The sequence below is a fragment of the Manis pentadactyla genome, chromosome 3 (assembly GCF_030020395.1).
Source record: "Manis pentadactyla isolate mManPen7 chromosome 3, mManPen7.hap1, whole genome shotgun sequence".
NCBI classification, from domain to species: domain Eukaryota; kingdom Metazoa; phylum Chordata; class Mammalia; order Pholidota; family Manidae; genus Manis; species Manis pentadactyla.
This window is the reverse complement of record NC_080021.1, coordinates 215,193,573-215,205,779: the sequence shown is the minus strand read 5'-3', so window position 1 is coordinate 215,205,779 and position 12,207 is coordinate 215,193,573. Positions and strand designations below refer to the sequence as shown.

At 56.6% G+C, this 12,207-nt stretch overlaps 1 protein-coding gene and 1 long non-coding RNA gene across 2 annotated transcripts in view; one reads left to right on the top strand and one right to left on the bottom strand.

Moving 5' to 3' along the window:
* The window catches only part of LOC130683050 (uncharacterized), a 127,357-nt gene that overhangs the window by 105,239 nt on the left and 9,911 nt on the right, over positions 1–12,207 (bottom strand). The window contains exon 2 of the long non-coding RNA XR_008996654.1: positions 7,266–7,388. This is a non-coding gene — a long non-coding RNA (uncharacterized LOC130683050). The remainder of the gene's footprint in view (positions 1–7,265; positions 7,389–12,207) is intronic.
* On the top strand, positions 8,470–10,025 carry IER5L (immediate early response 5 like). Its single transcript, XM_036913630.2, has one exon. It carries the CDS (start codon positions 8,693–8,695, stop codon positions 9,839–9,841), a length of 1,149 nt encoding a protein of 382 aa, XP_036769525.1. The 5' UTR covers positions 8,470–8,692; the 3' UTR covers positions 9,842–10,025.

Sequence of the window (12,207 nt, the reverse complement as noted above, 5' to 3'; positions counted from 1 at the left end):
TCATTACCTTGGGAAAGCCTCATCTCCCTGAGTACACAGCACACCGCTGGAGACTGGACTGCCCTTTCCCCTTCTCTTACATCCTGTAAAGGGTTTAGCACATAGTAGATACTCAACAAACATCTGTTGAGTGAGTCCATCTATTCCTCCATTCATCAAAGAATCAACGAATGAATCAACAATGAATGACTTGTTGATTAAAAAAAAACTGTTACCACTAGAGAAGGGTAAGACTGGTTAAAACATTTTTGCCCTTCAAGAGGTGTTTATTTCCATGCTAGACTGATATAAACAAATATTTTTCTAAATATCTGATCCATGCAAAGCTAAAATGGTTGTTCATCAAGATCTGTCCACACAAACAATGCTTGTTCACTGAACAAACCCTAAGTGGGCATCCATTATTCTCTAGAAACTAAATAAGCTGCCAAACACAGAAACATATGTCCCTGCCCTCAGGGAGCTTATAATCTAGAGGGGGAGACAGACACATAAACATTTCCTTGGTAAGGGTGGGATGAGAAGCCCTCCTCATCCTACCCTCAGCTGAGAACATTTTCATTTATTCTTGTGACCCACAAATCAGTCAATTGTTCTCCTCTTGCTTCCTTCAAGGTCTTTGTATCAGGGGCAAAGCTGTGTGTTCACTGAACCTGGCCATTTGTCTGCTGAGTGCACCTGAGGACTACACTTCCCAGCCTCCCTTGCAGCTAAGTGGTGCCATGTGGCTCCTTCTGGCCAACGGAAGAGAGGAATGCTGATTCAGGCTTCACTATGGAACATCCTGTGGCATCATCCACACACACGCTCCCACCTCCCATCTGCAAGGCTGCAAGCAAAACACTCTGGGACCGTAGAGCCACATAATGGGAAGTGCCTAGATCCTGAAGGAATGCTGTCTAATCCACATTGGACTTGAGCATGAAAAAGAAACTCTTATTGGATCAAGCTGCTAAGATTTCGGGAATTATTTGTTACTGCAGCAGAGCATAGCCCAATCCCAAGCACTAAAAACCTGTGAAATCAGGCTGCAAAGACAAACCAGAAGAGCATCAAAGGTTCACAGGTTCACATGGACGATCTCGAGCCACAGGCCCTCAGAGTCCTGGAGGCCACCTTCTCTTCCTACCATGTGCCTCCCCAGGCGTCAGAGTCAAGAGAGCCCGCTCTAGAGGCAAAGCAGTCTAGATTCCAGTCACTTACCCTCTCTGAGTCTCAGCCTCCTCATCTGTAAACTGGCTATGATAACAGCATGCCTCAGGCACAGATCTACAATGAGGACCCACAAGGTGCTTCCTGTGAAGAACTGAGTGGCTAGCGCACTGCACGTGCTCAGTAATAGGCTGAGAAGAGGGCACTGGGAATCACCCCCAAGGACACAAAGCAGAGACCCACTGTGCTACACCCTGGGGTCCATTCTGGAGAAAGGCTCTGCACCCAAGCACACTAGGTTCCACTCTCCTACCTGTAAGGCTCTCTCCCTCTCAGACAGATTCATCCAAGTCCTTTGAGGTCCCAGGTCACAGGCAGGGCTCCTTCCCCCATTTCTACCCCTCCTGAGCCAGAACTGTGACTTCGGGCAACTCAGCCCTGGGTGTGGGTATGTGTGGGGGAGCGTGCATGTACGTGTGTGTGTGTGTGATTAGGACAGACAGTTGGAGTGGAGGAACGAGCTTGGCTTAGAGGCCCACACGTGAATCCTGCCCCCGACTCATCACTCAGTGGGAAGACTCGGCACAGAAGCTTCTTCTGGGCTCAGTGCCTCAGTTTCCCCAACTGTATGACAAAGGTGATGACAGCACCCAGGTCCTCAAGGGTCACTGAAGGCTCCTGAGAAATGGATGCTGAGCCCTTGCTGGATGTCCTTTCACCAGCACAAGGTCCAAGCTGAAATCCTACTTGTTTTAGGGCTGAAATCCTAGCCCCATGTTTTAAAAACTTAACAAACAAAAAGGAGCTCAGAGGAATTGAGCACACAGGATGGGTGCTCACAGGGCTCGCTCACTCTCCCTCTCTACACACACACACACAGGCACACACACATGAGAAGTGAGGTTTTTTTTTTTTGAGAAATGCTCTCAAAACAAAAACAAAAATTCTGCTTTATTCCGTGTAAGCAGCATTAAAAATTCACCAGTTGTGGGGAGCGGGAGGGACAGAGAGCAGAGGCTGAGCCCAGAACAGGCTGCTAAAGAGTTTGGGATGAGAAGCAGGGACTTCAGGAGGTGGCCAGGGAGGAGACCCGTCCCAGGGAGGGCTGGGGGCTTAGGGACCATCATGCCAGGGAGCCTGCAAGGCTGGTCACTTTACCCTCCCCCTTGTCCGCATCACAAAGCCCTGTTTACTTCCTTTATTGCCCTCATTGCAATCTTGTTTATTTATCTGCTTACTTTTTTCTTGTTTATTTCCCATCTGGTCAGGACTGTAAGTCAGATCCTTGAAAGCCAGGACCACCCTGGTTCTAGCAGCTGATGCACAGCCTGGCACACAGTAGGCACTTAATGTTTGTGAAGGAAAAAAAGGATGAAGGAGTACATGAGCAAAGGGATGAATGGACAGGAGGGCAGGGGTGAGGTACAGCTGGTCAGGAATGGGTGAAGACATCTTTCCCTAGCCCGGGCTGGAGGCCAGGATCCACACAGCAGCCAGGAGATGGGTGCCCCCCAGCATCCCTTCTCTGGGCCTCAGTTCCCTCAACTGTAAAATGGGGATTACAGGACTACCCACCTCATTAGATTGTTTTGAGAATTAATGAAGAAACATCCTTGTTGAACACAGCTCTGTGTCTGGCACAGTGTGGTCTACAGCTTTATTCACTGAATGGGGAGGTAGGGAGGCAGGTGGAATATACATACACCAGCTCCCACCATTCAACTGGAAAAAGTCTGAGATTCAGTTCCTAAGATCCAACGAGCTTCTCACTCAGAAACTCCCAGCTGAGCGCAGTGAGGGGACAAAGGTCTGTACTAAGTGAGTTATAAAAACAAGTCAGAGCCAGGAACTGCTGAGCCGCCCCCCAACCCCCTCCCCGCCCACACTCACACAGACACCCGCCCAGGGCCAGCCCAGGATTAACTCTGGCCTGCCCAGCATGCTCGGCCTCTGGCAGGATTTTGAGAAACGAAAAGAGAAGGAGGGGGGACATTTCCCATTTCATTTCAATATTAATCCCTCAACCTTCAAAGCACTTGTAAGAGCCATTTGATGCTCACAGTATCTCCTGGAGGCAGGTGGCAAATGAGGAAACTGAGGCCCCAAAGCGGGGATGTACATTACCTACAGCCAACCTGGGCCCGAACTCGTTTCTCCTGACCCCCAGGCCCCACTCTGTCTGCTGGACCACCCCAGATGTCCAAAGCGCTGAACAGACACTTCATCCTCATCCCAGGGACAGCAATCCAGTGGGTTTGCCATAAAGGCTCCCAGCTGAGCCCTTGGCAGACATCACTAATCAACGAGGGCACACGCCAAATCCTTTCCAACAAGGGCTCCAGGCAGACACTACCAATCAATCAGAATCGGTCTGGGAGATTTAAAAGGTTCCTCAGCCCTGCTCTGGGCAGTGGCTGCTACCTGGTGCTCCCCAAATGCTTAGTGCAGTGCCTGCACATGGGCCAGCATTTAATCCACGGAATTTGAGTGAAGGAGTGAATGAATGAACAAATGGACACTCAGCCTGTGCCAGGTGCTTGGGCAACCCCATGTGCCCTCTATGCACATTCCAGAATTCCTTCCAAGGGCCAGTGAATCCAAAAGGAGCCATGAGGGGTCTCCGTTCCTCCTCCTACTGCTCATGGTGCCCCCACTTCCCCAGTACCCTGGGACTGGCATCACTTCTCCTTCCTGCTCTGCGGCCCCAGGCAAGTCAACCAAGCTCTCTGAATCTCAGGTGTTTCATCCATGAAATGGCCTTTACATCTGAACCTGACTCAAGGTTGGCCTGGGGATTCAAGGAGACCACAGAGGAGCACTGAGACCAGGGCCCAGCACAGCAAGAGCTCCCAAACGCCAAGCTGCTGACCCTCTTTCTCATTACACTTAGGGACCTGAAGCCAGGGGCCAAGATGTTTTTCTGGGCACCAAGCCTGGAGCCCAGGCCCAAGCTGGGCAAACACAGATGCTGGTGGGTCGTTAACCTCCACCTGGGGCAGTAAAAGGGTCCAGGTTCTCTGGGGCAGGAGGTGGGGGCTGCCCAGGCTCCAAGACCCCAGGCTTGCTCCCCAGTGCGCACCACCCACCAACCGTGGGAGAGCCTCCCCAGGGTACAGCACAGAGCCCCCGCCTCCATGCGCCACCAGCCCTGCAGACTCGGAGAGGACTCAGCAATGACCCCTGCGGTCAGCTGTGCCCCACCATCTTCTCTGTCACCACCAGCAGTCCTGTGTCAGTCCCCATGAAACAACACATATCCCATCCTCAAGGACAGCGAGCTGTGGACACCAGAGCCTGGATCGGGAAGTGGGACATCTGGGCTCCAGCCCCAGCTCCAGGCAAACACCATCAACACTCTCCTCCTCTCTGGACCTCAGTTCACCCATCTGGAAATTACAAGTGGAGGCCCCCTGGTCTCCAGGGCCCTTCCAACTCTAACTGTATATTCTGCATACTTACATTCCACAGGTATTTACGGAGTGCCCACTGAGTACCAGGGCCTGTGCTGGGCCCCGAGCTGTTCTCTCTGCCGGAAGGCCCCTCTCCATCCCAGGCCTCCAAGTCCCACCTTCCCCCAGGAGTCTTCCCTGACCAGCTTTGGAATCCTTCCCTTGCCTTCCTCCAGCCCTGTCCTTCTAGCTGTCACAGACTTATCACTCAGTATCATCTGTCTGTTTATCTTGTCTGCTTCCCTCTGAACTGTGGCCTCCTGAGGAGGAACATGTCTTGTTCCCTGACCCACTGCAGGGACTCCAGAGGAGGGCCCTGGAAATAGCTCTTGGGCAAATGAACAAATGAATGAATGCATGAATTCCAGATCTGGTCCTCCTCCCCTCTCAATCCAACAAAGCCCTCAATTAAGCTTTTTGCCTCTGCATCCTCCTCCCCAAACCAATCCCTGGAAGCCCACTGGACAAATCTCACTGCTGACCAGGAAGCTTCCTAGCTGTGTCTCCCTCCTCTGAGCTGGGTCACCGGAGTGCCCACAAGGCATATGTGACACTTTCGAGGTATTAACTACTCCAGTGTGGGGCTGACATCCCCTGGGTTTAACAGGAGCCCAGGGCTCCTTTGGTTCTGTGCCCTGCTCCATGCCATCCAAGCAGACAGTCAGTAAATATTTAGGCATTAATTAACTTCCTCCAGGGAGCAAAGACTCAGTGCCAGATGTAATCTTCCAGCTCCAGGGGGAAAGGTGAGCACCTCAGTCTTTATCAGGTGCTCACATAAGGCCAACCCTTCATCCCAGGAAGCCTTGTCTCACTTGGACCTGCCCCTTGCACAGGGTCTGAGGGCCCTCCTCCCCACACGTGTGCAAGTGGATATTCACACACACGTACACACTCACTGCCCTGAACAGTCTCTGGTGTCCTGCTGTGAGCCACTGTGCATCCAAACAGAAGCAGGTCACCCACCTGTTCTATGAACATTGTGAATTCTTACTGTGTGCCCCAGAGCTTCTCTGCTCCAAGGGGCTCTGAATAGCTCAGCTGTTTCACAGCCTCCTTCAGCGAGTGTTTTCTTATAACAGCTGCATCAACACCCACCTCCCAGGCCACCCCAAAAGAGACCAAGGGTTTTATCAAGCTAGACAACTGCTTGCCCTGCCGACTAACCCACCTCTCACTTCTTGAGGAGGCAACACCAACTCCCTAGACAAGAAGGCTCCTAAAATGGGGCCTCAAAGATGGGCTGACCACTTCTCAGCTGGCCCCAGGGAGTGAAAGAGCCTTACCAGACTCAGACTCACCTTGGGGCAGAGGCTGAGCAGGGGTTGGGAAGTGCTAAGAGGAGCTGCCCAAGGGAGGTGCCTGGCTTCCCTGTCCCCAGCCTGTGGTTAGAGAATTCACTTTCTCTCTATCTTGACTCCCCATCTGGGACCCCAGAGCTGAGTTACAGGGTGCAGCTCCCAGAATGGCTGTGAATGCTGAGCTGAGGCTGGCACAGAGGTCTGCTTCTTCATGGACTTCTACAGGCTCTGGTCTCAGAGCAGCTGGCAGGAAAGTGGTGGGTGTCCATCAAATCAAGGTCACATCCACCATGCGCTAAACCCTGGGAACTGGGCTCAGATACACCAACAGCAGAAGCAAGCAGCTTGGAACCAGTTCTGGTCCTGGGAATAGACCTGGGTTCAAATACTGCCTCCACCCCTTCTAGACTGTATGACCTTGAGCAAGACACAAACACTAAGTCTTAAGTTTCCCCCAGTGAATTCTGGACAAGGACAGAATGAAGGCCCCAAATCAGCATTAATAATACATTCCTGGACTCTTGCAACCTGCCAGACCCGTGGGTCCGCTGTTGCATACGGAGTTCTCACAGCTGTAAAGCCCGATAGGACCTCTGCTTCCCTGCCCATGCTAGTGATGTCTCAAAGGAGAACTTCAAAAATAAATAAAAGAAGCCTTTATGTGTCTTTAAGACAGGCCCTAGGGAAGTGAGGGGTAGTATATTTTTATTCCTACAGGTCTATCACATGGACAATTCCACACCTGTATGTCCCTATCACCAGATCACCAAGAGAATGGAAGTAAGATGCCCTTTCTCGGCAGTCCCCTGAAAATGTCAACCTGGCTTCTCTGAGTCGGGCAGGGAGAGGTGCTACTGGTCACAGGTGCTCAGACCAGTATGGGATGTTCGTAGGCAGCCTGCAGAAGGCAGCGCCCTGGGCCTGGAGCTGGGGACTCTGGGCAAGTGCCTTCCACTCCCGGTGCTCAAGTTCCCTCATCTTAAAAATGGGTTCAATACTCCCTAGCTTTATTTCCACCTTTGACGCCTGGCATGAGTAGATGCTGAAAACTGCTTGAGGAAACAAATCTGGAGGAGTCTTAAGACTGAAGGGAGTCCCAGAAACTGCAGGACGGGCTGGCTGGGTCTCTTCACGCCCACCAAGGATGAACCAGGTGCTGAGGACCACAGGCCCAAGAGGAGACTCCGAAGAAACCCTGAGGAGAGGGTGCTCCCGGGGCCTCCCTCTCCCACGAGGGGGTGAGCAGCCCACAAGGGGGGCTCTCATAGCCTCTGTGAACCCTGTTCCTCCTTTAAGGGCCAGCTCAAGGACCCACTCCTCAGGAAAGCCTTCTGACCACTACCCACCCACCCCAGCTATGTACCTTGGACCCCTCTCAGTCATCCCTCCGTCAGGCCTCTTAGTGCAGATGCAGACCAACCTGGAGATCGCAGCCCTTTCCTATGTCCTCTGGTTGTCTCAGTCCCCAGCCTGGAGGAGACGGCCCCTGAATAGTTCAGCACAAGAAGGAAAACAGTGTCAACAAGTTAAATTGTGAGTTCCTCAGCCTTTGCTAGACATTCACCTCCAGCCAGGAGCTCACAGCCCTGGCACAAATCCTGGCTCTAGCCCTTCCGAGCTGTGTGATTCCCGAGTCACCCCAACTCCTCTGAGACTTGGGGTCCCTGTCCAGCCAGCAATCACAGCAGAGGATTCAGGGCGGTTCTGGCAAGGGCCTGCCCCATACTAGCCACATAATAATAGCCCCCATTGTCATTATTATTAGTTAGGAAGGAAAAGAAAGGTTACAGAACCGATGATTAGGACACCTGGTGTCAGCTCTCAGAGGCCCATACACTTCTGGGGCATGCCTCGGAAGCTCCCCCAACAGAGGCCAAAATTCACCATGCTTTTTTAGTTTGTCGCGTCATTCAAATGCAGAGGACGGATCTTCCTCGAGTATTCCCTGAGGCCCCTCAGCCAAAAAGCCAGGGAATCAGACACAACATTTTCTTCCATTGAGGGCACCTCCGAATGTCTCTTCCTTGAGGGTTCTCCAAGGTGAGGCCAGCGGCCCCACCAGTCTCCTGCAAAGGCCAGGGGTCCCGCGGGCCAGCCGGGAACGTCAGGTGAGAAAGGAGGTCCTGCCGCGTGGCCAGGAGTGGGGAGCCGCACGCACCTGCCGCAGGTGAGGCCCAGCCGTGCGGAAGGGGGAGGAGCTGTCGCCCCGCCACGCTCGCACCTCCAGCAGCAGCTGCAGCCGCACCCTGCACCAGGAGCTAGGCTAAGGGCGGCTGGGGGCTTCAACGTGGCGGCTGCGAGGTGACTCGTGTTGCAGACAGCAGCCCCAGGGGCTCCGGAGACCTGCGCGGCGCAGCAGCCCCAGGAGAACATTCGAGGCAGCGGCAGCGTTGGAGGCCCGGGGTCCGTTCGGTATTTGAATAGCACAAAGGAACCGCCTTGGTCTGATTGGCCCACGGAGAGGCCCCGGGGCGGGCAGCGCCTGTCACTCGGGAGTCTTTGGACACTTCTATTGGTTCATCAGGTGCGGGGCGGGACCCGGATGCCCGGCTAAATAGCTGGGGCCGGGGCCGGCCGAGGCTCATTGCTTTGGCGCCGACTGGGGAGCACGAGCCTGCGGGGGGCGTGCAGCGCACGGTGGCGGCTCCTTTCGGAGCGCAGCCGACCCGCTGACCCGGGCTCCGTTTCCCTGTCCAGCGTGGCCCCGCGGCCGGCTGGAGGCCGAAACAGTAGCGGCATTAGCAGCGGCAGCGGCTGCTCCGCCGCCGCCGCCGCCGCCTCCGCGGGAGCATGGAGTGCGCCCTGGACGCCCAGAGCCTGATCAGCATCTCCCTGCGCAAGATCCACAGCTCCCGGACCCAGCGCGGCGGCATCAAGCTGCACAAGAACCTCCTGGTGTCCTACGTGCTCCGCAACGCGCGCCAGCTCTACCTGAGCGAGCGCTACGCCGAGCTCTGTCGGCGCCAGCAGCAGCCGCCCCACCAGCACCAGCACCCGGCGTACGCAGCGCCCGGCATGCCGACCAGCGCGGCCGATTTCGGGCCGCTCCAACTCGGCGGCGGCGACGCGGAGGCGCGCGAGCCGGCCGCCCGGCACCAGCTGCACCAGCTCCACCAGCTGCACCTCCAGCAGCAGCTGCACCCGCACCCGGCGCCCAGGGGCTGCGCGGCGGCGGCCGGGGCGCTCGCGGAGCTGCCCGGGGGCGCCTCGCTCCAGCCGCCTCACGGCGCACCCCACCGCGGGCAGCCCTTGGAGCCGCTGCAGCCGGGTCCTGCGCCGATGCCGCCCGCGCCCGCCGCGCTCTGCCCGCGGGACCCTCGCGCCTCCGCTGCCTGCTCCGCGCCCTCCTCGCCCCCAGGGGCCGCCCCCCAGGCCGCAGCCGCCGCCTCCCCGCCCGCCTCCCCGGCCCCCGCCTCCTCCTCCGGCTTCTACCGGGGCGCGTACCCGGCCCCCTCGGACTTCGGCGTGCACTGCAGCAGCCAGACCACCGTGCTGGACCTGGACACTCACGTGGTGACCACGGTGGAGAACGGCTACTTGCACCAGGACTGCTGCGCCGCCGCCCACTGCCCCTGCTGTGGCCAGGGAGCCCCGGGACCCGGCCTGGCATCCGCGGCCGGTTGCAAGCGCAAGTATTACCCCGGCCAGGAGGAGGAAGACGACGAGGACGAGGACGCGGGCGACTTGGGCGCGGAGCCCCCCGGGGGCGCCCCGTTCGCGCCCTGCAAGCGCGCCCGCTTCGAGGACTTCTGCCCCGACCCGTCCCCGGACGCGTCCAACATCTCAAACTTGATCTCCATCTTTGGCTCGGGCTTCTCCGGGCTGGTGAGCCGACAGCCGGACTCCTCGGAGCAACCGCCGCCGCTCAACGGGCAGCTGTGCGCCAAGCAGGCGCTCGCCAGCCTCGGCGCCTGGACTCGAGCCATTGTCGCCTTCTAGGGACCCCCCGAGGGCACGGGGCCCCGGGGCCCCGCGGGGCTGGGGCCAGACAAAGACTCGGCCAAGGGGCGAGAGGAGGGAGCAAACAGGCGCCCGGCCACTCGGGTCTGAGCTGGGAACCAGCAGGGGAAGGCGGCTGATGTTTTATAAATTGTAAAATAATAATAAAAAAAGAAATCTAAGATCTTGGACTTTATTTTTGCAGAGAGAAAAAGCGCCTATTTAAGTATGCTTTGTGTTTCTCCTACTCTATTTTTTCTTTTTATCGTAGTGATTGCAGTGGTGTTTAGCGAGAAGCCAGCCACGTGAGGGAGGGCTGCTGCCCGGAGGTGGTGCCGGGCAGCCGGGGGCGAGGCAGGGTGCCCGGGCCGCCGGAGCGCGCCGGGGACGCAGAGCAGAAGGGCGCGAGGCCCCGGACGCCAATGCCAATCAGTTGTCAGACCCAGGAAGCCCGGCTCCGGGTTCTCCCGAGTACCTCCGTGGGGTGAGGAATGGGTCTTGTGAAATCCTGAGCAAAAACAAAGGCAAATTCTATCTCCGAAAGGGACGTTTGGGTCACATTTCCTCTCTGGGGGCGGCCTCCAAAGTTCTCAAAATGAGAAGGCAGAAATGAAAACACTTCAACTTTTTTTTTCTTTCCCGGGGCGGGTGTCTTGAGCCCCTCCTCTCCCAGCTCTCTGGCTCCTTTCGCCTCCCCTCCTCCACCCGTCTCCCGGACTCGGGGGTGGCACCCGACACCCCGACACTTTCGGACACCGTTTGGGGAAGGGGTTGGGGGCGGGCACGGCGGACTACATTTCCCATCATGCCCAACACTGCGGTCCTCACTAAACAAAAAAGGAAGTCGATTCCTTCACCTGGATCCCCGGCGGCCCCGAGGGAGGGAGGAGCCGGGACCGCCGACTGCGTTGGAGACTTTTCACTAAGTTCCTGGTCAGATGTGTTGTGTGTGTGTGCTTCTAAAGTTGCACTGTCCTGGTTTCAGCCTTTGGTTGCATTTCATGAAACCAGCATTGTTCGAGGCTCCGAGAACCCTGTCCTGTGTCTTCAGCTCGATAGATTTTGTTTAATTTAAAGCCTTTTGTTGTAAAAAGGTGGGGTTGCTCTGCAGCCCCTCTGGTTCTCTGCCACCAGCACCATGTGGACTCCAAAACAAGTTGCCAACCGTTCCTTTCTTGGCCCTTCTCCCTCATTCTCCTGTATTTTTGTGCATACTGAATTGTATATCACCGGGTAAAACTGTTCAAATTATTTGTTTAAATTTATAATCTTAATAAAAAGTCGATTATAGAGGATGGTGGTGCCTTGTTTTTAGGTCTGCCTTGGAGGTAGCGGGGAGAACAGAGGGAGGCGGGGAGAAACCTCTACCCCCATGCAAATACCAGCTCTCCAAGGCCAGAGCAGGAGGGATCTGCCTACACCCGCAAGGCCCGGTTGGGAGCAGGATGGGCCCGTCAGGGGTGGGGGTGGATGGATGTCGTTTGCCGGGGATGAAGCCACTGCAGCGCGCTCCTGGGGACCTGCCCCAAAGGAACCAGCCGCCCCCCGGGTCTCCAGTAGGAAGCCCAGCCTGCCTCCAGCACATTTCCTGCCCGGCGAGGGACGCAGGGCCTGATCGTCTTCCAGCGTGAGCAGAGATGAGGCCGGAGAAAACAGCCGAGGGGTGCCGGGGGGCTTCTGGGCCACCCACATTCCCCGCCGCGGGTCTCCGCCCGCACGTCCGCACGTCTCCTGCTGCAACTTGGGGAAGTTTTTTCCTTTTCCTTTTTTTTTTTAAGTTGAGTTTGTTATCACTGCTCGGTGCCGCTTGGTGGTGTGCTGGCGGCGCCTCCCTCCCTCCTCGCGCCCCTCCCTCCCCAGTGGAGGCAGGAAGGCTCCGGCGCGCTCTCCCCTCTGACCACCCACGGAATGACCTCAGAGTGGGGGAATGTGCCAAGGCCCCGAGGAGCTCGCGTTCTCCCCACTGGAACCAAATTCACATCTGGAGCCGCGGCTCGGGCCGGGGGCGCGCGGGGTGGTTCCAGTTTTGCAGAAAAAGGGGATAGGAGAGAAAGACTTGGGGGGATGGGGGAGAGAGAAAGAAAAGAAGCAAAGTAACAGCCCGCCCCCCGTTTGTCTGAGTCTCTCTCCCCGTGTCTCTCTGTCTCTGGCTGTCTCCTCAGCTCCCTCGCGCTCGCTTCTCGTCCCTGTTCCGCCCTTTCCTACGCCAACCACCCAGCTGGACGCCTCCCGCAGCGAGAGGAGGGGGTAGCCGCCTAGAGGCCCCCTCCCCAGACTCGGAGAGACTGACGAAAGCCAGTTCCAGGGGCCCGCTCGGCTCTGGGTCCCCGAGTCGCGCGAGGCGAAGTTCTCGGGGACACTCCAGA